At 40.6% G+C, this 27,635-nt stretch overlaps 1 protein-coding gene across 1 annotated transcript in view; it reads left to right on the forward strand.

The window, feature by feature from the left end:
* LOC133013557 (intermembrane lipid transfer protein VPS13B-like) overlaps positions 1 to 27,635 on the forward strand; it is a 325,549-nt gene that overhangs the window by 86,505 nt on the left and 211,409 nt on the right. The window contains exons 18-19 of the mRNA XM_061080533.1: positions 12,608 to 12,742; positions 16,680 to 16,859. Of these exons, the coding sequence (XP_060936516.1) occupies positions 12,608 to 12,742; positions 16,680 to 16,859 (315 nt within the window). The remainder of the gene's footprint in view (positions 1 to 12,607; positions 12,743 to 16,679; positions 16,860 to 27,635) is intronic.

Consider the following 27,635-nt stretch of genomic DNA (forward strand, 5'->3'; position numbering starts at 1 on the left):
GTGCAAGTAGCTCATGGATTCTATACCATTGATGCAAACACATCCAGAACTCAAGGTCTCTAATATACTCGTTCAGACATTTTGACATCATCTTGTCTTGTGCCTGTTGTGGGGTAAAGGACTTGCAGCCAAGTGTAAATTGACTCAGTTTTATTTTTTATGTCCCCTAGGATGCCTGTATGGTCAAATAATACATTTTGCCCCTTGTTAAAGAAAGGGAGGGGAGCCCAGATTTAATAAAACAGTAGCGTTTCTCATGACGGTAGCATCTGGACAGTCCTCTGGAGGGCCAGGGATTTTCCAACTCATTAGGATCACGTTGTTTGGTATGCCGTCAACATTCTCCTTTGGCCAAGCCAGTCAAGCTACCTTTTTCACTGTTGTGTAGCCGCCAAAATTTATGAAACTGGTCTCCCGTGGAGTGAAGTCAAATATTCCTCTCTCCTCACTCTGCCTTTCTCTTGGAATGGTGCTTGACTAGTTACATAGAGAAACATCTGGTTCATGTGCTGGCAGGTTAGATAAAGCGCACTGGGGGAAAGAGTTTGACTTTAGAAGGAAAGAGTGAAGGGGAATAGGTGAAGTGTTGTGTAAGTAGATGTTTAGATGGAAAAAACGCAGCAATAATTCCGATGATATAACCAAAGATGTCTATACCATATCTGCTTTTGAAATTGTCACACTCATAGGCCTTCAGGAAGATGTTAGCTGTTCCAGGTTCTCTCAGTGGTTGTTGTGACAGGTTAATTGTAAAGGAGGAATGGAAAAAGATGAGCTGAAAGAAGAGAAATGAGCAAAGTTTACAGAGACTCAAAGTGTGTGGTATCTGGTGTATCTGCCTCACAGTTGAATCGTTTTGATTCCTGTGGGCACTGTGAATGTGTCCACACCCTAATGTCATACTAGGGCATTGCAGGCTGTTCTCTGCCGACTACCTGCCTTCCTACTCACTGCTCTTCCATGCTTTGCTGTGAGTTGTTTCTTTAACTTAGACTTACTGCGTATAATTTCTATAAAGCACTTAGTATCACATTTCCTGATGAAGATCTTACTTTACATTCTTTCAATCTAAAGACAAATAGGGAGACGTGACTGTCAAACTGCTGACACTGTGCCATTTGTTTGGCCCTGTGTGTGGTAAAAGTGATTAACAAACAGTGGTTGTTCTCCAGAGTGACTTTGCAGGCTGACCGGCTGCAACTGTTTGTAAGTCTTGAAAACGTTCACAAGATTCAGATTTGCATCCAGATGTACGTTCTGTGTTTGTTCTTGCGTCTGCAGCCAGCAGTCAACGGGGCCATGGCCAGGAGAGAGCTGACATCCGCACACACACTCAGCAGGACAAACAAAAGCTGTTAGTTTTGAACATGTGCTTTTTTCATTCCTTTTGGAATTTTCCTCCTTTGTATTCCTTTTGATGTAAGACGGCTTTTCAATAGTGAAAGGTGTTTCATATTGAGGTCTAGCTGATAACACAGATGCTAAGTGTTCTTCTGGGGGGGAGCCGTTTGGGTATGACATTTTATTCCCTGTCCAAAGAAAATTCTTTAATTCAGCAAGGCGGAATAACTAAGATAACACCGTTTCAGTCTTAATCTGAAAGGACTGACGGATTGTAAAATGTTTTTCAAAATAATTGGTGAACCTAGATTAAAGCGTCAGTCAGAGACTTTAAATCACCACAACTGACTGGAACACAGCTGCTAGGATTAGTCAAACTTTGTGTTTGTACTGCTCACTGACAGCTAAAGCAGCAATCCAGTGAGCAGCATATGAAAAATTGTCTCTGTTGGTCTGCAATTCCGGAGAAGAATGAGGGAAATCAACATTACAATAAACATAAAATCGTAATTTCTTGAAATCATGCAGTCACTCTCTGTCTGTTGCCTGACAGCTTGGTTTGTCAAACTACTGTCTGTAGGACAGCGTTGATTTTGTTATTTTCTGTGGTGACGCTTTATTCCAGCTTTCTCCGTTTACATTCCATTGAAGCTCACACTAGTGTTGTATTTTATTGGGGAGCTCTGCAGAAAACAGTATATCAAATTTTATGTTTCTGGGTGTCTGGTAAAAATGGAGAGGGGTTCATAGGGGTTGTGTGTTTGTGCACACATTAGTGCATTCCTTCTTACAGTATGTGCCCCCTAACCGTAAACCTCTTTAGCTATACCCTGCTGCAATCCCTACTTCATTACTACCATTTCTTTATTTAACACTTGTGTTTTATGCTGTTTTATTATATCCTGTTTTCTTTTTCTTTTCTTTTACTATTTCGTATCTGCTCAGTTCTAAAGTATTAACCTTATTTAATTTGATTCAACTTCATCCATCTGTCACTTTTCTGTCTCCTTTTTTTCTCTTTCCTCTGTATTTTAGAATACATTTTTGTCATGTCTAATTCTTTTTCCTATAATCCTCTTTTCCTCCTCTTCTCCTGTGATTGTAGTGGCCTTCCTTTCCTATAGAATTTCTCTGTTTTTATTTCTAGGATCTTTTTGTGGTTTGCAGTAGGAATTATTGTAGTAACATCACCATCAAAAGAAGAAGGGACCAGCAAGTAATTATTCCTACCACAACCACCATAACTGTATGAGGATTGTGTTTCTAAAAAGCAATTTTGTTCATTACTCACTCTTAAGGGCATTGTCTCAATAACTATTTGGACAGTCAGTAACTCTGCAAATTTTAACTACCTTTCCTTGGTTTCTGTAACAGATTACATTATCCCAGAATCATGTAGAAAAAATGCGTACAAAAACCATTCAAGAGAAATCTGGAGGTTTTCAGATTATTGACAACAGTGTCAATAAATTGCAGAATAATGGCTGACAGTCATAGTTCTTGTTTCATTTTTTTATATTTTTAAAGATGGTTATAACCTGCCAGTTTTCTCACTCAATGTTTAAATATATGTACACAATCAAATTTGATCGTAGATGCAAGTGAATTACATTTTGAACAAATCTAATCTGCACATTGCAGTGAGCAATAGGTTATATGTATGTTTTTTATTGCATTCTTCATCTTTTGCCTGTTGATGATAGCTTTATTGGATTTTGATTCATGTACTCACGTCCCCAATGGACGTAAGTCTTTCAATTTCAACAGATGTGTTTATAGTTCAGTACGCCTTGATGATTCACAGAGTACACTTAAACCTGCAGATAGTACAGCCTGTCTTGGAGATTCTTTGTCTCGCTGATCAAACACTTACAAAAAATGACAAGTGTTGGTTGTGTCCTTGCAGCCGTCACATGGCAAATCCCCCAGATGACACTAAATTGGCCTGAATGCTGGAGTAACTTCAGACAGCTCAAAAGATGGATGCCTATGACTGTCCATTCCTTTTAAACACAAGGATTAAACAATTTTTCTTGAGGAAAATCAATTTAAACTTCAGTGCTATATCAATGTGACAGTTTAAAGTTTTATTTTAGTTTTTCACTAAGTAAGCTTTTCCTGAGCATTGGCCTCCCTAAATTATGTAATATGGGCTCAGTGCAGGATCTACATCCAAGTTGGCCAAAGTAAGCTGAACAGAAACTATGATCTGGGCTACTTACTCAAAGTAATTTAAATACTTCCCTATAGATTGGAAAGGCTTGAGCACAATTTTTGGTCCTTGCATTTGCTTCCCTGTTTTAATGTCTTGTGAAAGGGTGTTTTTGAAAGACAAAGGGTAATTTAAATTGGTGCTTCCACCATTAATGGACTCAGCCTAAATTCAGCTACCACCACAGCTGGTTTCCTGACCACACAGCTCCATGGTGGTCTAAACTAGGATGGCGGGGGCTAGAAGTTGGTTTGTGGTGGTCACCAGGCATGCTCCAGATGATTGCTGGGTGATAGACGAGCTGTGACGTTAAACTTTAGCTTGACAGATTTGGAGGGAAAGAACAGTTAGTGGAAGAGAGAGTAAATAATATAATGAGAAGAATGAAAAATGAGAGAGTGAAGGAAAATAAAGGGTGAAGGGAAAAGTGAGAGAAAGAAATGGAGAAATCTCGCTGCCCAAAAGCAGAACTGACTTTTGGTTCTCTTTATTAAATCCAGCTTTTGCACCTAATTCAGTGGTGAGGTTCTAGACGTGACACACACACACACACACACACACACACACACACACACACACACACACACACACACACACTCAGGTGCATTTGCACATAGGCATGCTTAGCTCCCAATTTCGCAAATCCGATATGTACTCCTTAACTCACAGCATAGGGACCCATTTAAGGCAAATAACAACAAGAATGTTTGGATACAGAGAGCTTATGCTTCCATTGCATAGCGACTAGAAACATGTTAATAATAATAGTACGGGACTTATGCTCTCATAACAGGGTCGGTATTATAACAAGTCTTTTGTTTTAACAAGTTCCCCCTACACAAACAATAGGGGATAGAGTGGTTGGAAAATAGAGAAAAGTGTGGAAAAACAACAGAAGACTCTTCAAGGTTAAATCAGGGAGCCTTATTTAATATTTTCTTCACACTGATAGCTCCCATTCCTTGGAAACAAATTCAGTTCCCTAGAAGTCCACGTCAACAACAGTTTTTACGCACTTTTGCACTGCATGAAATAGGCTGCTCCTGTCACGGCCAGCAGTCCACTGCCCTGTGATCTAACTGCTTTCAGGAGCATGGTTCTGACGCAAATCCCCCTGTGACGCTGTGGCATAATAAGTGTCGGTAATTGCTCTGTGTTATTGGAGGGGAAGAAAGTGTTCATTTTCATATCACTCTGTCACCTCCATAAGCTGATGCCTGGTATGCTGCACATTTAATGTTGTCTGGTTGCAGAACTTACCCGTCTATCTTTTCTCCCTCCTTGTTCCCTATCTTGGTGGGATGCAGTTGATTATAACACAGTCCTGGCTATGAAACTCAGCGGGCAAGGATGCGGTCCGCTCAATTTTCCAGTGTTTTCTTTTGCAGGTTTTGGTTGACACGGTTTTCTTACTCACACCCTGAATTTGCAGGTTTGCCCTGTCATGGAATGGGTTCATACACTTACCCTGTGAAGAAAATGTTGATAGTTCCCTTTCATTGTTCCACAATGAAAGTGAAAGAAGGAAGGACGAGAGCCTTTTTTTATGGTCTGTGGTTGTCACAAATGTCAGTAAAGAGATGGGAAGCTTAATGAAAACCCTGAGATGTCTGTTTCAGAGTAGCCTGGCCCCTCACTGAAGTATCCATACTTCTTTGAAGAGGTAAGTTATTGGTTTGAGAGAAATTTCTGCCTGTCTACTTGTCTGCTTCATGGATTGACATCAGAGTAGGAAGAAAGCAGGAGCAAAAGGAAAGAGAGAGGGCTAGTTTTTCCATACACAACCTTATTTCTAACATGAAAAACACGTTGTGTCAGCATTAGAGAGCTGATAAATAAATCTTGGATGGAACCTGAGACGATTCTTGTCAAAGAAAACTTCAATGCAGACGGTGCTCGCCCCACTCCTGGCAGATTGTGATGATGTTTTAAGTCAATCCAGACTCAGACCCTCCTCTTTTCCTTTGTCTTTTCTAAGCTCTCTGCTCTTTATCTGTCGCTCATTTCATTCCAGAGTAAATTAGAGAAGCCAGAGGATTTAAAACAAAAGAAAAGTTTGATGTGTTGTCTCACAATTAGTGGTTGGGTTACATTAATATTTATATGTTTAATGGAATGAGAGAAATGTCAAGTGACTATGGTTTGTTCCAACAAACACTTTGCACAGTGTACTGTGTACACACAAACTCCTCTCATAGTTAGTGATTTCAAAAACTCATCAGGCTTGCAGTTTGTCACCATGATTTTCCATTCATTATTCCCCTTTTCCTCAAAGTGTCCACTGGCTTCTGGGGAAAGATGATACTCAAAGTGGAGTGTGCAACTGAGAGTGTACCAAGATTTTTTTTCTCCCCTGTAGCCCACTTTTCTGTCATTGGAAATACAATGTGATTCCAGGCATGTTGGAGAACATGGAAGGGAATCTGGATCCTTGAGTTTCTCAACGACTTTTTTGGTTCTCCCTGATATGAATCATTGATGGTTTTTGAGAGAAATCTTTCCACTTACCACTAAATCTAATATACCATTGGCACAGTATAGCCAGTAAATGGTAGTTGAGATCATCATGATATATCATGCTTTTTAGAAACCTGGCTGGTCGTTGGTAGTTGAGTAGGGCAGTTTACTTAGCTGGCCAGCCATGGGCACAGCAAAGTCAAATTAAGCTTTCGTCATTTAGAACTGGAACATTCTACCCCTCTCCCCTGTGGAGTGTAACCTGAAATATGATATGAATTACCCCAGCAGTCATCATTTATGAAACGTGACCACGGTAAACAATTCTAGGTGTGACATCAACACGTGTTAAACAAACCAAGGAAGACAAGCCATGCAATGCAGAGTGCACTTGTAGTATATATGTTGTGAATTGAATCAATGACAACCCTTAATATATCTGTTTGTGTTTATGTCATTTGGTGTCTGAACAGCTGGCTCCCTACTGTGAGTCAACAGTCCAATTGGAGCATTGCGACTAGTGCCAACTAAACACATAGCTCCATGCCATTTAGGCCGTTTTATAGTCGGGTTTTACGCACGCACGCATGCAAGACACGCGACGTGCCCCTTGCGTGCCCCCTCTTGCGGCTTGCGTGCTTCTGCCAATTTTTCGAACTATACGACATAGCGACGCAAGCCTCATGCAGCCCGCAAGGCTGTGATTGGTCTGCTTACTACATCCCGTCGGGAGTGTAGTTTACGGTTTCATGCCCCATAATACCGGCAGAAATCACTGAAGATTTAGAAGAACGAATATGGACCAATATGACCACTTGTATAACCCGTCACTGACTGGCGCATTTGTCCGCCTGAAAAAGGCTATGGAAGCCGCAGTGGCGATGTAAATAAACAGTCTACGAAGAAGAAGACGTTTTTTCTTTGTGTGTTCTGTCTTCGACAAAACACGTTATTCAGCCTAGTGTTCTGGCGTGGAATTAACACGCGCAACCCTTGGGGAACTATTAACCAAAAGGAGTCCGTCGATAAAACTGCGTGGCCAGCCACAGTTGCAGTCGCAGTACTATAAATCGGCCTTTAGGCCATACATTTTATTTGTAACTCCCACTAAAGTGCCTTAGCAGCACCAAATCACCAGTCACTTCTTGGCTTTGCATTCAGCCTCTGCACCGCTGACCCATAAATATTGATCTCTTAGAGTATTGACAAACTCTAAGAAAGAAAGAATGCTGGGCTCTGTTTCTCTTTAGTTCTCATCCATAAGGCTAGAGGAGCCTGAGAAAAGGAGCAAGCGTGAGTTATAGAGATGCAGAGATCTTGAGAGTCGAAGAGAAGAAGCAGTAATCCAGAGTTACATTTCAGTGATGGAGGGGCTGGTTTAGCGTCATTAGTTGTGGTCTGTATGTTTCAGGCGTCTCTCTCATGGTGGAACCACAGTGGCATTCCATCCTGGCTGCGACTTCAAAGTCAGAATGCCCCTGTTTCTTATGCTAAACAGATTTGTCAGGGTAGCATTAGGCTGGGGATATGGGAGATTGAGAGGCAGGCCCTTTTATACAGAACTGTGTTTTAATGGCCTATCTTACCACTGGCTAATTGTCTTCCTACAAGTGGCTCTGTGTCACAGCACATGTTTTGCCATGACTCTTTGCACATCTGTCTCTCCCCTTTTCTCTTACCCTCTCTCATCTTTCTCACTTGTTTTACACATGGCCCATCCCCCAACCCCTCCACTGTCTTCCAAACCCCTTTGCCTAGGACCATTAGTGTTGGCCAAATTGCTTCCGCATGATGACTCCTTAATTGTGGTAATTCAGTGGCAGAGAGAACCATGGTTTGAAAGTACAGAGAACATGTGTCACTGCTTCAGTGGGCAGACAGAAAGACAGTTATCACCTGGAGGGGATGATAATCATGAAAATTAGACCCCCAGCCTCCACCACCAGCAGCTCTTACTCCTCATCACTGTCTTTACACCACAACTTTTATAGGCAGCGTGTACCACTTGCACACCCCACTACACTACAACCTCTGCCCAGCGAGCTGGAAGCAGCTTGGCTGGGCTTCATCATTTGGGGAAGCATTTATCTCTCCCTCCCCCTCTCTGTCCATTCACGGTGAGGGTTCCTATGTTAAAAATATCAACAGTCTATGAGAAGCCATTCGTCTGCTGTGTTTGTGGTCATTTAGCAATGGAAGCAATCACTTCTTATGTAAACTGTCCAGTCGCTGTACCATTCATCTAGAAACAGCTGTTGCTGCTACATGAAATCTGAAATGCATCTCTTCCTGATGGCAAGTGGAGTTTCCCTGCAATTACTATAACCTCGCCCAGCATCAGGATACCACATTAACTATAACTGCTTTTATTTATTGGCTGTTTTGTGTGTTTTCTATGAAAATATTAAAAGTTTTCTTAACCAACAGAATACCTTTAAAGTACTCGTTACGTTACCTTTATGTTTGCCCTTTAAGTCTGCTCTCAGAATCAAGTCCTGATCATATAAAAATTGGATTTTGTTACAAGTGATAAGTCTCCCTGCAATCTTGTGTTTGTCTGCTGCCAGAGCTGCTCTGTTCTCAGCTTTAACTGCAGAACAAACCATTCACCTTTTCTGTTTTCCTGTTCCACTCTCTGCATGTGTCTGTATTTTTTTCTATGTGTCAGTACTGGGCAAGGTTCCAGCAGACCTCCTGCTCCTACTTACTGTTTCTACTTCAGCCCCTCCTGACTTGGGAGAGACAGTTATTGTTTCTACATCAGCACTTAATGGCTCAGCTGGCTGCTTTTGGTCTACCCAACTTGTCAATGTCAACCAATTTTTTAATACGCCCCCTAGCTGCTGTGGGACCAATGCCAGACTTGGTGCTTTTCGCGCATTATGGTCTCTTTGTCTCTGTCTGTCTACCTTCCTTTTAGGGTTTGGTTATTGTATACATCCTCTTCTCATCCTCATCCTCATCCAATCGTCATCACATATACAACTGATACCTAATGAATTCATACATGCCAAGGACCTGTTTTCTAAAAAATATTGGAATGATGCTCTCACGTCTGGTGCAGTTTGGGGTGGAAACTTGAATCAAAACCCTGATTTAATGTGGTTTTTTTAGCAGAAATCCCAAACTTAATTCTTCTTCAGTCTCCAGTCTTGTGCATTAGCTCTTTGTAGGATTCTCTTTCCTTTTTTTTATACTATAACATTTTTATGTTCTCACTTGAACTCCCTGTCTTATTCATCGAAACAAGGTTCGAGGTTATTATTATAATGTTTTGTTAATGTAGGCTAACACAAACATTGTAAATGTAGAATTGTCTGCTCCAACATCATAGGAAGACAATTTTCCCATACTATTCTTCAAAGCATTGAAGGCAGGACATGTTGGAATGTGTAAAGCATGGCTTTTAAGTCTGCAGATGTCCTACACATATGCACGCCATATATTGAAGTATGCAGGAAGCAAAAAGGCAGCCTCCATATCCCATCAATTTTTTTATATTCTTTCTTTCTTTTCTTTCGATTCCTTAGCATTTATTGCCTGACTTCACATCCCTTCTTCAATTCATTTTATTTCTACACTCTTCTCAGTGTTCGGGATGGCAAATCCAGCTGCCCATGACTGCCCTCTCAGTCTTTGATGGAGTGCTTTAGCCTTTGGCCCCTAGCTGTGTGGTTATGTACTCTTTGCACCTGCCCTTGCTTGACAAGTAACAGCACCACACACATTCACTCACTTACTCACTCACACACAGAACTGCACCAACACATACATCTGGCTGTAACACACACTCACTACATAATAATACACACATACCGAATACCCCTCCTCAAGGTTACAAACTACCAACCAATGAGTTTTTTTTCCTCCATTTGTACCCCACTTGTTTTTATAGTCCAACAGCTGGACAAAACGTTGTCCAGAGTCCTCCAACCCAACAGCCACCACCCCAGCAGGTGTTCTGTGCCCTTTAGGACATCTGTGTGGGCAAGAGGGATATGTTATAGTGATACCCCTAGTGCCATTTATCAAAGAGCAACCAGAGTAGAGGGAATGGCCCTTGGCGTGTTCCAGATTGGCTTGCACTTTTAACATCTCCATCCTAACAAAGAATAAGGGATCCAGGGAATAGTTGCTCTGTGTGGAACCTTCTCATCGCTGTTCATTTGTCTTTGTCGGCACTGTAAAAAAAGGCCGAATCATCACTGGATCTCGTTAGCGTCCATTATGGTAGATGTGTTTTAAGGTTTGTTGAGGCATAACATCAACGAATATCTTCTGCGGTCCTTGTATTTAAGCTTTATTATATCCACTGGGAGAGGGGAGCTTTTTTACATTAGTGTCATTTGTTTACAGTAATTATACAAAGGTTAGTTTAAGCATGGACAGTTAATTCGAAAATTCAATAATATTAATGCCTGCAATATACACTGAATAGAACTGTCAATCTGGTTCCAAGTTCCAGTAACTTAATTTAGTTCTGAGAGGAAGAAATTCCCAAGGAAAGGTTGTCTTAAAGACAGAGGAAGCTGAAAGAGAGGCAGGTAACCAAAGCCTCAGAGAGACATGCAGCACTTCTCTGTTTGACATGCAGATATATGTTAAGTGGTAAGTGGTAGGCAGGGATTCAGAATGAGGGTTATTAACATTCCTATCTAACATCTCGGTTGATAGATGACCTCTCAGACAGCAGGTGAAGAAGTTGCTTGGTAATTTGTCTGCAAGAGGGAAGTCAGTGGTTAGGGATTTTAGCAATTGCCAGTAATTCCCCTGGTTAAATGTGCTCCGTGTATGTGTATAGTTGAATCTCACCCTTTTCCACATCGGCTGGTGTTTAACATTAAAACATGCATTTTAACTGTTTGGTTGATTTGGGATTAACAACTGCAAAGTGTGGTATCAAGCAAACACAGAAGTTATCTTTATTTATGCAACATTTAATACAAATCTTAACAGTAATGATTTGTCTGAACAGGCAGAGAAAAGGAGGAGAAGATATAGGCTAAGATGAAAGTACTAAGAATTATAAGAGAGCTGAGAGTGGTGAGTGAAAAAAGTCTTACGATGTCCAGACTATAGTTTCAGGGACGGTTGCCAAATAATGACCTGTTGCGCTTTCATAGCCTCTCTTGTGGCAGCACTCATCTGTGCCTTATTAATGCTATACCTTCTCACTCACCGGTAAGCAATAAATCCATGGTAGCCAATAAATCTGTTCCATTTCTTCTCTATCAATTTTTTATGCGTGTATGTTTATATTTAACTTTTTGAGCTTCTCTCTGCTGTTTGTTCTGCCACTATGTCTTATTGATCTTAGTGTCACTGGGCCAGTTTACATCTGCTACAGTCTTTATTTTTTCAGTCTTGAGCATCAGCTGACTGGCAGAAATCATTAGTTCCTTTTACACTGAGAAGTGTCCTTCATTTCCATTCTTTATCTGATAATATTTCCATGTTCTCATGTGAATGCGCAGTATAAGCCCCACTCAGCTGTGAACTCAGTCAGAAAGTACTGTGAACACTTTTAGGAAATGAAGTGCTCACTATACGAGTGGATTATTCTGAGAAGTAATGCCTTATTGGAACAGGTGATGTAAGAATTTAATGTGATTCCCTCGGACAGTTCCAGCTCACTGGAAGAATGTAACTTGATGGATGGATCCTCTTCTCTCTCAACAGGCGGTTTGGCACAGAACTACCTTTACGCCACAGTATCTTTCCCCCATCCAGTTATTTCTCCTTCTTTGTCCTGTTATGTGTTTGAAATAGCCTCTCACCATAGAAATAACATTGACATATCATAATGGCAAGTAAGTAATCCCCCTCTACTCCTTACCACAGTGCAAACTGTTTCATTTTGGAAAGATGGCAGACGAAAGGTTCCTCCAAACCAGACTGTAATTAAGAGAAATAATCATAGAGTGAAGTGCAGTTGAGGCTCCTGTGATGTAATGCTGGTGTTAGGTGAGTTGTAGTTGACACAGATGGATACAGACAGAACTGTATTGGATATTCTTTTGGAAATATATATCCTCTAAAATGGCCTGTTACTCAAACACCCAATAGTCCCTGTAATTGAACCTAAAATGTTCAAGTCATTCTACCCAGTAGATTTACTTGGAGCCTATAAAACATTTGAACAAACATTTGACAATTTAAAGGTTTTTACCTCTTTTAATATCCTTCCTGTGCATGTTTAAAAATTAACATGTCTATGATGTTGAGACTTTACTGTAGTAAATCAAAATCCCATCATTGTACTGTAAACTCTTTCACAGAAAGCTCTCTATATCTAGAGGAATTATTTTATATTTTTGTTTGACATATTTATCCTGCTAAGACTGAGATTGGAAACCTTAAGACATCACAGTTGTCCTGCGAGAGCAGATAAACACAACACACTTCATGTCATAATTGTCATATCGCCTTTAAAGAGCACCTGGTTTTTCCACAACGTTGGGAGAGAAGGAAATGGAAAGAAAGGGGTCAAGAGTAATTAAAGGCCAATCAAGTGTTAGACTAAGTCACAAGCAGCAGTGTTTACACCTGCTGGACTGCACTTCATTTTCACTTCCCCCCACCCCCTTTTTTTATTAGGTGTGAAATCTCTGGGCCCGTCACCGACTCTCGAGGGCTCGATCCAAAACCTGGAGCTGAAGTTCTGCAGCCGTGCGACGGTGAAATGCGCCTCAGGAACCCTGGGAGCTGTAAAAGTCTGCGCCAGGACTCCAGGTGTGTGCAGCTGTGCCCTGTTAAAACTTTACTGCCTGTGTAGGAGGGATAGAGTGAGACCGGCTAAACTCTTCTTTTACTTTCTTCAACTTTTATGTTTACACATTCAGTCTCTATGCCTTTTTTTTGTCTCCTCCATCTTAATGTTAATTTCTGTCTGGCAGTGTGATTCAGTCGTTGTTTTCTCCTAGGTTACTGTCACTGGCCAGGGATGTTGTTGGAGCTAGTGTCATCACAGAGTTTACCGGGTCAAACTTGACACGTGATGTCAGGCAGATGTTAAGATGTATTGTAGCTCTCAAAAAATAAATACAAATACTCTTTTTAGCTTTTTTAGCATGTGGTTGCATAAAATGATTTACAAATAAGGAGTTTTAAGGTAACTAAATCACTTTTGAATTAGTGCATGTCTTTCCTATTCTAGTTGTTCCGTATTCTTCTAAAATATATTTCACTGATATCTAGGCCTGTCGCGATATGCAATAAATCAATTAATTGCGCGATAAATTAAAATGAGCGATAATTTTTTGCCGGCTGCAATAAATTCCATCCGCACGCTTCAAAGTAACTGGATATCAAAAGTTTTTAATCCGGTGTATCTGCCCTCTCGGCGGATTGGTGTTTTTTTGCCCCAACTGAATTCTTCAAGGCAGCGCGCAGGGTTAGGCATTCAGTTGGTGATGGTTATTATTTCCTGCAGCGCAGCCTTAAAGGCCGAGCTGAGGGCACAATAAGTTAACCCCCTCGTCACGTGTCAGTCACTTGTAGCATTGGTCTCTATGTGGGAGGCGGAGCCCTGGCGTTGCACAGTGCAGAGTGCAGCATGAAAGTCCCGAGAGGAGAAGAGCAAGAGAAAAAACATTTGGAAGAATAAAAAGATGGAGTTGGTGTCTAAGCCGAACGCGACAGCTGCCGTGTGGGAGCACTTCGGCTTCAAACCCAACGGCCGGGGCGAACCAAATAACCTATGCGAGCCGACATGTCGCATTTGTTTGAAAACAATATTGACAAAACGCGGCAATACAACAAACCTGCATCTTCACCTAAAACACAATCACCCGATGCAGTTTTCCCAGCTTGGGAAAAAACAAACAGATGGGAAGTCTCCGTCTTCCCAACAGTCCACAATCACTGGGGCGTTTAGTCGGCAAACAAAGTACAAACTGGACAGTGCAAAATGGTGCGCGCTCACTGACTGTGTAGTTCGCTTCATTGCTAGAGAGATGATGCCCTTTAGTATCGTGGAAAAGCCTGCATTTCGACGAATGCTGCAAACATTTGACAGCCAGTACGAATTGCCTGGGAGAACATACGTGTCACAAACGGCAATTCCACAACTGTACAACAGTGTAAAAGACAGCATACTAAAGGAGATCAAAGACATCCCATTTTACTCTGCCACTACAGATATGTGGTCAAGTACAAACATGACTCCCTATATGAGCTTGACCATACACTACATAACTGCGGACTGGACCCTGCACTCCAAGTGTTTAGAGACCAGATATGTCCCAGAGAATCATACTGCTGACACCCTTGGAGAAAACCTGAAGTCTGCTTTAGCAGACTGGGGACTGGATGAGCACAAACTAGTCTGTATCACTACAGATAATGGTGCTAACATTGTTGCTGCAATAAGAAATCTTGGTCATGGCTCAATTGCTTTGGCCACAACCTCCACCTTGCTGTGTGCCATGGTCTGGACAGCGACAAAGATCGGACAGCGCGTGCATTAGAACTCTGTAAAAGTTTGGTCAACACATTCAACCTGAGCTGGCTTAAGAGGAGAGACCTGAGGAAGGCACAGAGTGAGGCAAATCTCCCCCAACACAGTCTAATACTGGTGAGTGATTTAATTCATTGATAGTTTAATTTAATGCATCTAATGCATACAATGGCACTAAGTTGATGGTACAGTGTTTGACCACATGAATGTACTGACTAAGTAAATGAGACCATGAGAATGTATTATTTATTGACTATTTATTACTCTACTTTTTTTTAATGAGTCCAGTAGTGAGTGCAGTGCATTGAATTATGTTGTATAATGTATTACTGTGCAATACATCTATATTCTATTGTTTAATTTGCAACACAAAATATTTAAAGAGTTGTTATTCTTATTTTAAAGTAGCCTCTAGACCTGTTGAATTTAATTGAGACTGTAGTCGTATGCACTGGCATTAAAAAATAAAATAAAAAATAAAACATACAAATGAATAATAATGGAAATGTAAAATGTAGTATTTGTTTAAGAATGTTGATATAGACTAACTAATGAACAAGAACAATATTATCTTTCCCACAGGATGTTGTCACACGATGGGGCACTAAGCAGAAGATGGTAGAGAGGGTGCTCGAGCAACTCCCAGCCATAAGAAGTGTCCTGGTTCAAGACCGTAAACATAGCCACCTCAATCCAACCTGGCAAGATGTTTCTGTGTTGGAGTCCATCAACGCAGCAATGAAACCACTAGCTGACTTCACAGACGTCAGGGGAAAGATACGTCACAGTGTCCTCAGTTAAACCTGTGATGGAACTGATAAAAGACGACCTTCTCTCTCCAGGCCCTGATGACACTGCACTGACAGCCAGCATTAAACAAAACATGTGCAGGGTCCTGACTGAAAAATACAAATCACCTGTAATCCAAGTCCTCCTGAGAAAGGCCACCATCTTGGATCCAAGGTATCGTGGCAGCATGGAGGAGGCAGAGGCATTGGATGATGTCAAACAACAGCTTGTCCAAGAGCTACTGGACATAATAGGGCCAGAAGAAAGTGGAGAAGGTGCCAGTGGTGAGAGCTGCAGCAACGCTGCTGGAGGAAACGTGGATGAACCTACTGCTACCGCACCCACCAAGAAGATGAAGCTGAGTGACCTTCTTCAAAACAGAAGAGCTCATCTCACAAGTCAGACCCAGGCTTCCTTTCCAAAAAGAGTGCAGGCTGATACAGAGCTGACCAAATTCCTCCAAGAAGATGCACTTGATGCAGCTTGTGATCCCTTGATGTGGTGGCATGACAATCAAAGAAAATATCCTTTGATGGCCAAGTTGGCCCAAAAGTACATGTGCATTTGTGCAACAAGCACCAGCTCAGAGAGAATGTTTAGCACAGCTGGCCACATTGTTACTCCTGAGAGATCCTGCCTTAAGCCACACAAAGTCAACATGTTGGTATTTCTTGCTCGGAATCTGCAAGACTAAAGAAGCTACAGATTTGCATATGACCTGTTGAGGCATCCGCTTTCAGTCATGTTTTTTGTTGTTAGTTTGCACTTTTTTTGCACAAAGGTCCTAATTGGCAGTTTTGCCTGTATGTCTGAGCCTAATGTTTATTATTTGTTGAAGTGCAATCTGGTTTACATCCTTTTTATTTAGTGTTTAAATTGTATTTATTGTTTTTGGTTGTGTTTGGTTTTTATTCAAGAGCATTTTTGGTTAAAATAATTTTATTTATTGTTTTTGGATGTTTTGTTAATTAATTCTGGATATTTTAAATGTCTTCCAGATGTCCAGTTCCAGTGTTCTTTAAAAATAAAAGTTTATTGATCTTCGAAAGGGTGTACTTGCATTATTATGCCATTATCATTATATAAGTTGAAAATGGTGTCAAAACGGCAATATTATCGCTTATCGCAATAATTTCTGGGGCAATTAATCGCACAGAAAAATGTGTTATCGTGACAGGCCTACTGATATCACCCGTAGTCCCAAAAATGTTGACACTAATTACTGACTAGTACGTCAATTTAGTTTAACATGGATACTATTTTTTTTGTGAAAATCATACCTTGAGTCACTGAGTGATTCAGGTCGAAGGGATTTTTTGATTACATGAAGCATTAAAGACAAGCTCTCGTTTCTGTATTTTTAATGCTTATGGCCACAATTTTAAAATAAGACGTTTAAATTGATTTTGTTTTGTTTTTCAGGTTCAGGAGATGGGGTGAAGGACAAGCTGGTTCCTCTCATTCAGGGGCCATCTGACACCAAAGAACTCCATATGAGTCGCTGGCTTAATGAGATCCGCAAACCTGAATCTTTGCTTGCTCCTGACCTGCTCGCCTTTTCTGTTCTGGTCCCTCAGCAAGGAGACAGTTGCAGGAACTCAGGTAGAAGACATTTAAATCTCCTGTCCTGTCCTCTCCTCACCTCTCCTGTCCTATTCTCTACATTGTCTTTTTAAGCTCATTTTTGCATTGTGGTTCTGTTGTTTGAATTTATGACAGGTACTAGTAATCCATATTCCAGCTTAGTCGTTGGTGATCTCATGCCAAAGTCTTGGTTTGTTTAGATCATCATATTTTCATATAATGTCACAAACTCTTTACTTTCAGTTATCTGTTTAGTAAAGCCAATAAATGTGTTTCCTGTCGAGTATCCTTGAAGCCAGGTTGGCAACTCAGTGTCCCTTCACAAGCAGCACAAGTTCTCTAAACAGCCGTTACTCTTTGTCAGCACTGGGCTGAGCGGGCTGACAACAGCTAACCACTCGAGCATACCTGTTGAAGGGTGCAGCATGTGATTTTGTCTCTAGACCAGTGGTTTCCAAATGGTGTGCTGTGGGATTTTGAGAGATGTGTACAAAATTATTATTGCAATACTATCATGCTACTACAGGGCTTCAGAGTGTGACAGCTTCCTTGTTCAGTTTACAGCTTTCCTTCTTTGAGATATCTTTAATATCCAGGCAAATTATTGTGCAGTGAAATTTACTTGACGAAATCGATATTCGAAAAAATTAAGTGTAATCAAACCTTTACTTATTCTTAGTAGAGAAGTTACCAATGCATATGGGAGCTATCGAGTAAAAGGTATAATAGGTGTATTACTGCAGTGACAAAAGGCGCAGTAACATTCCTGGTTAGGGCAGTGCAACCAATGATAAAAGTTAGTCTGGAGCCCTGATACAAAAGGTTATGAATTACTTTGTATATATTATATCAGTTATGATACAGATGATAGTGTGACGGAGATGACAGTGTGAAGGAGAGCAACTTCAAAAGAGAGGAACGCAGGTAAAGTGGAAGAAAACATTGGTTTAGCATGAATAAGAATACAGGTATGCCTTGCGATTTTTGCTTGGCCTGCGGTGGAACTTGGGCAGAAAAAGTTTAAAATCCACTGCTCTTGACCACAAATTATTATTCTGGGCTCGAAGTGTAGTAGTGTCAGAAGCACTTCTAAAAGAATAAAAATACTATTCATATTTCAAAGCTCAATGTTTTAATGTACTTTATGCCATCATTGAATGATGGCAAATCAGTGCATCTCTGTATCTACAGCAATAGCCTGGTTTGTTCTAACCTATTCAGGAAAGTCTCCAACATGTTTAGGCTAACATTGCTCCAGATGTGTTCTCTTCTGTGAATAAGGCCATGAATATCATAAGGTCATCACTAACTTCTCCTCCCCAACTGCAAAGAGTTATTTGATATGCCAGTCCTAGATAAGACCAATAGCTTTGGATGTAGTAATGGACTCTCTCCCACTGTCAAAAAATAGATAAAAAAATTCTCAGAATGGTCCCAAATGTATTGTAGTATCTAAACAATGAATAAAAAAAACAAGATTTGCAAATGTGTTTTACTATTTGTGTGTAATTTTATGTTCAAATACCAAGTGGTTTGAATGCATGTTCACAAATGAACACACCAAAAGCTGAATAACAAATATTTACTTACTTATTTCTAACTTCAACGGAACAGGTCTGATCATTTTTGATTTTGAAACACAAAGCTGCCGGTTTACGAAATGATTTGGGACAATCTTATTTTTAAACTTATCAACAAATATGAACAAATTGTTCAATGTGTGTGCACGGATCACCTGACATGCACAGATCAGATTACATTTGTTTGATCAGTCTCCAGCTCCACTCAGATGGACTGTGCATGCTGTGTTCACTTGCGAATGGTAAACCGAGAAATCTTTGCTCTCGCCTAATTTGCGTGTTCTTTCAAAGTGGGAAATTAGTTTTTCTAGTTGCTTGTCACCCCACTACAGACTCTATAACTATGCAGCTGTCTTTAAATGTATTTATGTATATGGTTTATATAAGCCACTGCTAGGTGGGGGACAAATAACATACAAATAATGCACAAATCATTTTACACAATTGTAAATACATTTTTTATTTGTAAAATACATACGTCTTATGTCTCTGTACTAAAAGTCAACAAAGGCGAGTGTCTCTAAGTTTGCTGCCGCTCCACAACCCCTTCCTGCCCCAACAGCAGATACAGAAGAAGCTTGGGATGAGTGTAAAACAATACACCTCCAGTACTTCCAGCACTTGTTTTTAAAGTTGTCTTCAGAGTCACAACTGTACATCACTTTTAATACAGGGATGTGGAGATTCATTGTATGGCCTTGACTCACGTAAACCCCGATCCGGGTGCTGAATCATATCAAGCCCATGCACTTTAAACATGTCAGTGCTGAGATGGAGATAAGGCTGGCCTCAGCTGGTTTCAGACTGTGAGGAGAAGACACAGCTGTAGTTCAGGGTGTTGTGAAGTAAAAAGATAAGTACAGTTTAGAGACAGTAGAACTGGGAGGTCATCCCTAACCAGGACTTCCATTGCTGTTTGAATATCACCCAGTCAATCATTTTCCCATTGCTGTGGAACCGAGCACCAAGACAGTGCTATAAATTGAAAAAGTAAGGCAGAGAAAAGCTTACATTTCATAGGCAACTCATAGTTTGACGAATGTGAGCACTCACAGAATATACTTTTCAGGAAGTCGCAATGACATGGGAGAAGATTTTCGAAAGTAAAGCTGTATGTCTGACGAGGGTTGTTCCACCCTTCACAGCCTCACAAACAGATATTTTTAGGAACACAGCACAGCCTCTTACTTTGATTTAGAGAGCGTATTATTCTGGCTCATAAAGACAGTACATACAGTACATTTTAACATTTTAAAACCTGATCTGAACACAAACCAGAAGGCCAATGAGAAGCCATAAAAGGGTGAGAGCGCATGAAGGTGTAAGAGAGGCGGGGGCTGAGTCCCAGAAGCACTGCTTATATCTCCAGCAGATGTGGAGCAGTGGAAGCCTGTACTCCTGCTCATCACTGCCTCAGTACTCCCTTTTTTTCCATCATCTACATTTAGTGTTCTACTTTTCTAGCTGGTTGTCGTTTTGATTTAATTTGATTTAATCACAAATCAATAATGTTCTCCCATTATCTGTGTATATGTCTCTGTTCATTTATATTTAGCAGTTTGACAAGAGATTGATTCATCATTTGGTGGCTTAATTTTTGCATTTATACACAGAAAAGAGACTAAATGAGTGCAAGCATTAACATTTTATTGTATAACTGTTATATTTTGATCAAAAAGCACTTCAGTATAGCTGACACAGACACACACACTCTGCCAGAAATCTTTCTTTTATCTACAACATACCTGTCAATGCAGTCAAAGCTGGAAACAGCAGTGTGGCTTGACAATAACAGTTTCACCAGACTCTGTGTGTGTGTGTGTGTGTGTGTGTGTGTGTGTGTGTGTGTGTGTGTGTGTGTGTGTGTGTGTGTGTGTGTGTGTGTGTGTGTGTGTGTGTGTGTGTGTGTGTGTGTGTGTGTGTGTGTGTGTGTGTGTGTGCGTGCGTTTGGTGTGCTGCTGATGGAAAGCCTTAGTGTGTCTGCACACAGGCATTGTTGGTGTCTACTTCTTGGTCTGTGTTTTTTATGATGGTGAGACTTACATCAAAGCCTTTGGTAAGTCCACATGTCCCATGTCCCTGCTGTCAAGCAGTGGGTGAGTGGGAGCCTGTTAGAGCAGTGTTAATGGAATGATGGATGTACCGCCTCATTTAGCCAGAGATGAAAAGTGGAAATGCACCATTCTAAATGGGCTGAACCCTTTTTTCCCATAGGACTGACTCAGAGGTTCAGCATTCTGTGCTCATGACATTTCTGAATTGTTAGGGCATTTGGCCTTGACATAAAGCACATTTTGTTCGTCCCATATGGCTCTATTGATTCCATTGAGCAAAATCGTAATCATTTATTTAATCCTTATACAACTTTTATATTCTATTTTACATTTGATTAGTTGCTTCTGGTTTTTGTAAGAGACCAACGTAAAGTGCAGTGCTGTGGAATGTGTCAACCCAATTCTCAAAGTAAAATGTTTACTGAAAGAATGGCAGTTTACATCAAGCAAGCTACCAGTCAGTGAATTGAGAGTTGTGTTTGAATATTTATGTGTATATATATTATATATGATATAATGACTTGGAGCTTTCACATACGTCATTTTCCCCCCATTTTTTAGTATGGGATTAATCCTGCCCTTTATTGTTTTCCTCACTGGTCATGTATTTGTGATTTCTGTATTGTTTCATTTCTTAGGATGTGACAGGTTCTTGAATCACCAGGACCTCCCTTGTGTATCTTCTAAGCCAGCACAGAAGCTGTTTCTCAATGGCTTATTTTTTCAGTTTTTACAGATCAGAAGTCAGTATCTCTGAGGTCATTTTTAATGCAATATGTTTGGTGAAATAGCCTTTTATATGAACAGGCAATCACACAGTTCCCATTCAGGTCTTGAGCACTTAGTCTGGGCCGCTTTCTATGACGCAGTTGCCTGTCTGAAATATTTTTAGAACAAACCTCAAAGCAAATTGAGGAATGTTATTTTGCTCTGTGCTGAAACAGTTGTATTTTAAATCATTTAATGCATTGTCCAGCATTTTGAAATGCAACATTGAAACATTCAAATTTTTATTCTCTTTTTACTCTCCTTCTGTCTTTCACTCTTTCTAACTCTCACATGCAAAGTTCATTAACTAACGGGATTAGCTGCTTTTAAATATGGCCAGTGACATCTGTTTTCTGTCTAATTGTTTACCAGTGAATTAAAACGAAATTCCAATTTACATAGAAAAGGAAGAGAGGGTTGAGTGGCTAGGGCAGGCGGTTGGATGTTGGAGTACATACACACTTGTAGAGCTCCTGCAGATCCAGACTCATGTGTTTTCATTTAACAGAGTTGAGGTTGTAACATTCTAATAAATTAAACGCTATTAAAGGCGTGGGTTTAACGCAGAAGAACTGAGCAGCTCTGCTTTGAAATAAACTCTTTTATAGATCCAAAGGCCTAAAGTAATTTCAGATCTTGCTGTTAACCCTTTGCCTTGCAATGCTATAGTCCCTCATGATTTCTCCTAATTGAGCAGTTATTGCAGATGGACCCAACAATGATTAGATGTTTTGGCAGTTGTGGATTCCCACCATAGTAAAATATTCACCCAATTTTAATTCCCATATTCTCCCCTTTTATATGATGAAACATATTTCATGCCTTAACTTTGTTATGAAACATTGAATAATGAGAAATTTGTGCCATTATTAAATTTAGATGATAAAACAGTATGGAGCAAAACATAGAGGAAAGCGAGCCAGCTGTAGGAGGAGTCAGACTTGTGGTGCTCAGGAGGTGAAGCAGTTGCTGCAATACGACTGGTAAGCTTGATCAGAAGGGCACGGGTTATTCATCCACATGGACTATGTTATACTCTGACTGGTATTAAGTCTATAAATTATTTGTGAATTTAATCATAGTAGAGCTGTGCCTTAAGGATCAGTAGGGCTAGAAATCCTTGGCCGTATCCCTCATGCTCCACTGCATGTAAATTATCAGTGCTACTCAAGAGACAGCTTGATCATTTTGATCCCTGGACAGTGGCTGGCTGGCTGGCTGACGATCCTCCTTGGCTTTGTCTTGGGCCTGTCACTGCTGATGGATGGGAAAGACTAAGGGGGCCTTGGACGGGGCCACTGTGAGGGAGCAGAGGGCTAGAGGGTGTGTAAGGAGCTGGGGTGTACGCTGAACTTCAGTGCAAGCGGCAGGCTGCAGGTGTTCCTCTCACCCTCCATCACCATGACTTGCACTAAAGAAGGGGGGACCAATGGGTTGGGTGGGCTTTATGATCATAGAGAAGACGAAAAGAGAGGGAGAATAAGGGATAGCATGTGTTTTCCCCAGGCACGGCAGCAGCTGTGAGACAATGATTTATGCTTTTCTCAGAGCTCTGGGATCTCAAAATGTTACATTTAATCAAGCACACTGAGAGCAGAGCAAATGTTAAAGATGTTCCCTATAAAACCCTCCAGTTTTGATCTCTTTACCATACCATGGGAGCTGTGGGAATAGGGGAACAAAGTGATCTTTAATCGTAATTTAAACATATTGGAGGGAATTATGAAAGCTACATGGAATTAATCCTCTGAGAATTTCCCGGGCATTGTAATACTGAACATATTTAGTTATCTAATACATATTAAAGCTGTTTTCTCCTCAATTACTGTTTGTATAGTAGACAGATGGATAGAAGAAAATATTTTTTAAGTGTGCAGAATTAAATCCAACCTTCAACAGGTCGGTCTTCAACACTGACATAAACATAATTTCCAGTATTTAACTATCCGACTTTAAAACTGCATGTAGGTGTTTATCATTTTCAATCCAGCTTTTAATCAAGTTTGTTTGGATACATTTTGCCATCAACAATGAAATACAAAAACAACAGAAAAAGCCTCTTTTTAAAGCCCGCATTCCAGCACATTGTCATATGTTGGATTTTCAAAACGTATCTTTCCTTTGGTTCAGTTTTATAACCCTCTAAGTAATCGGTTTTCACGGGTTCAAAAGGCCTGCAACAGTCTTTTGCAACAGAATGCCACCACTTTGATGTTTCACAGTAGACAAGTACAGTAGCATCTTATTTAATGTTGACTTTAATGTAACCTTTGAATGGGATGCACTGACACCGTAGATGGGTGTGAATTTTGGGATCTCCCTTGGTAGACGCCTCCATTACAATCTTTCAAAGGCCTGCCGTACTTTCATACATCCATCTATCATGCTCTTTTTTCCCTCCTTTGCATGTGTTCACTCACTCCATTAAGTGTTAAATCAACAGTCTGGCTTTGTCACAGGCAGCAGCTTGATGTCTTTAAGCTGCTGGCCTGTACTTTTTTGGCTGTTAGATCCACAGTAGACAAAAAGGTACTAAAAATACATTTATTGTACATGCTTGTGAGAAAGTGCAAGTATGTCATGCAAATTTGCTGCTGTTTAAAACCCCATACATATTGAAATGGTTCCACACTATTTTAGATAGTTCAGGTACATAAAACTATACCAATCAACTTTGTTTATTTGTCTTTGTGCACTGTATCTTCCTCAATAATCAGTTAAATCTCCACAGCAGCCACTCTCACCATGCCTCTTCTGATAGTGTGTGTGTGAAGCAGAGCAAGTAATGTGGAGATTAGACCCGAGGGAACCCACTCAGGATTGGCTATTGGGGTCAATCATGGCCCATTACTGGAGCTGTTCATCTGGGAAGTATTGAGCTACTTAGGCCACTCTCACAGTGCTTAAAGCCTGACTGGAGTGTGAGGCTGAGGGGCAGGGGGCAGATATTCGGTACAAGGGGATGACAGCTAAGGCTAGAGATAGGGTCGGGGTGGAGCGTGACTGGGGCTAAAGCTGCTGCTCAAGCTAGCCTCCACTCTTACATGATATCACAGCTTCCATGTGGCCATTTGGCACTTTCAATTATAAATCCTTCCTGAGAATCATTCAGTTTATTGCAGTTAGAGATTCAAATTGGACAGAGTTCTTGGATTGGAAAAGAGATGAAAGCAAATGCCACTTTAACTGTGTCTGTGGGGAAGTTGGTCATGGCAACAGTTAAGCAACAGAATACATCGATAATGAACGGATAATGAAACTCAGATAATGTACAAAAAACTGCCAACTGAGGAACTTTCCATGCCAATATTGAACAAACACCAGAAGAAATAATGTAAACATAAATCAAACTGCAAAATATAGAATGTCATAGGGTGGTGGCAATAAAGATTGTTTATTAGTCCTTCATCACACAACTGAAGCTGCAGAGACACATGCCTAAGGTGCATTTAAAGAGAACACATTGGTCGAAGCCAGAGAACCCTGATGTTCTCTTGAGTTAGCCGTCAATAGCCAGTCTAAGACATAATCTCCAGAGAATGTGCACATAATCGAGTATAGACTCTCTTCAGAATAAGCCTTTACATTTGAATAATGTAGCAGGAGATTCTCCGTTCAGACACGTTTACAACAACACAAATCTCCTGAATTTTCAGGCTAGGTGTGGTGCAGAATGCAGAGGTAGAATATAACTTATTAATTCTGCTGTGGAAATCACATATAGCACATCAACACTGGAATCGATATAAACAAAAGCTCTTGATTCTCGCTGTCTGTCTAATCGGACATTGTTGTCTGTTGTATTTTTTTTCAGTTTTGCATCTGTTGCGTGTTTTTACACATCAGAGTTTTTACCAGGGGGTTGGCAGTAGTAACTCCAGTGAATGTCGTGAGCCTCTCACTCTGCCATTTGTGTTATGTCACATACAGCTCCTCTGGAAAGTGTCAAGCGAGTTAGAATAAGGAGAAAGTAGTGTAGTATTTTATAACCATATTGTCTATGTTGTGTATGTGCCGTCAATGAGAGGTGGCTTTCTGACTGTTTGCTAAAGCGGGCACTAGTAATCCCTCGTTCACGAGCTGTTTATACTTTATCCAGTTCTGAGCTTAGTAGCATGGGTGGACAAGGTCATTTTAGTTAACCTTATCTAATTGAATGTTGTCACTGGATCAGAGGTCGCCACATTCCACACACTCAGATCAAACATCACACAGCACAATCAAAACAATTGGCTTCCCTGGATCACCTTATCAGAGGCTTGGGGTTTTATTCTCACAAATTAGAGGGGATAATGTCCACACTATCTTAAGGGCCTGAACATTTCCTTTAGTTATCTACATTTCTATTAGTTTATTACATTTAGTTGTATATACAAAAGTTTCAAACTATCTGGATACATTTTTTCAACTTATATGTATTCTTTCTAATAAGGTACTTATGCAAAGTAATTGCATATGTTTTCATTAGTTTGAGATAACATAATTTATATCACTGATTTATACGTTCTCCTTTGATGCTTCATGATAGACTGTAAAGATTACTGTACAGGCGGATGTGATGAGCTGTGGTTTATCTGTTGCCCTGTGATGAATTTCCCTTTCTCATGCCGTCCCATCTTTCCAGAGATAAACAGTGATTTGTGGTGGCTCCCTGTGCATTTTACCACTGTTTATCTGTGTAACTGTGTGTCTGCAAGCCATGCCTATTCCTTTCATCTCTCATTATTGCTGTTCACACTGAGAGTGAGAGCAGCCAATAGCTCCTTGAGATAGAGGTTGGTTACTGATTCATACTCTGCCAGGCCTAAAGTCAGATGTAGGCTAACCAGTGTTCAGGCAGATGCAGTATTGACCTAGCAAAGCAGTATTGAAGCAAGCTGGCTGGAATTCTCTCCCGGTAGCCAAACCACGATGAGTCTCACCGCTTGAGTGCCCGTCAGAAAACACACTGTGGGCGTGGGAAGGGGATGAGAGCCCATTAGCTTCTTCACAGCTCAGCTGCCATGCATCATCTCCCCCCTCCAGCCCTCCCATCGTTGTTTCTCCTGTTCCCCTTACAGTATACTCCTCTACCTCCTCTCCCCTCCTCTTTTTCACTTCACACACACTTTCCCATGCTGCACTGTTGCTCAAATCAGTGCACACAATGGCCAAAGCTTCACTGAACTGCAGCAGCACTAGCTACTCCGAACAAAAAAGGGAAAAACTAAAAATCAGTGGCCAGAGTCACATATAAAACAGTAGTATGGAGAGTAAAAAGATGATAAAAGGTTTGGGGGGAAAGGGCAGTTGAAATGTGCAGGGTAGGGGTGATAAGTGTAAGAGCTCATATTCTTGGAAATTTCTTTTGATGCTGATGTGGGGATTATGACTGGATTACTGTGTTAATATGCATTCAATTAAGATAATTAAGCCTATGGTAGTTGTGGGGGTTGTGATGTATGCTTGGCAGGACGGTGGTGGTGAGAAAGATTTCTCACAACTCTCATAGAAAGAAAAAGGCTAAGTAATTAACACAATCAGCCGGTAGGAACCAGACCGGGGGGTGGGGTGGGCGGTGGGGTGTTCAGTGAGGCTCAGTAAAGAATGGAATGCGACACAACCCACACTAATGTTGAATTCTCCCATATTACTGGCGTATTCTTTCATACTCTCATTCACACACTAAGGAGGTTCTCAATAGTACCAATTACAAGGTCTTTGACCTTTTTGCAGGGTTGGCTTGTGTTCAGAAAAACTATTGGAGCCAGCAAAAAGCACACTTAAGCATCATCTCTTTCTTAGTGGGAAAAAGAAGAAAAAAACCATAAAGTTAATTCTGCAAGTTTATGTCTGCCGTATATATCCTGGTTCTCTGTTGTTCAGACTGTATTTCTTTTAAACTACCTTAAACCATTGTTTTTTGTGTCATGACAGACAGACTGAAGAAAGGCCTCTCGGAGTCCACACTCTAGCATCACGTATTTTCCCCCCTAAATATGGAAGCAGTTCCCCTCCTTAGAGTTCTGTAACTCTTCTTGTTTTGTATGCAACATTCTCATTTGTCTTCAGAACCCGTCTTAGACCACACAAGAACATCTTTTGCCAACCAAGTGTGATGCCATGGACTAAGTATATGGAGGTTTAACCAGCTGACTAAGTGAGAATGAAACATTTTTTAAAGCTCTAATTTTATAAAAACTCCAGCAAAGATGAAATGTGCATGCGTTAGTTTTTATGTTACAGGTTGTGTGTCCAGCTAATATGTCATGAATAATTTACTAACTTTACAAATCCCAATGCGGAGAGCATCTTCAGTTGCACATTACTTTGTAAATAATTATGCACATGTGTAAAATGTGGTTTAAAGGTTTAAATCACAACAGAAGGCTTTTATAGTCTGTTTTGGAGCT

Source organism: Limanda limanda, chromosome 11 (genome assembly GCF_963576545.1).
Source record: "Limanda limanda chromosome 11, fLimLim1.1, whole genome shotgun sequence".
Taxonomy (NCBI): Eukaryota; Metazoa; Chordata; class Actinopteri; order Pleuronectiformes; family Pleuronectidae; genus Limanda; species Limanda limanda.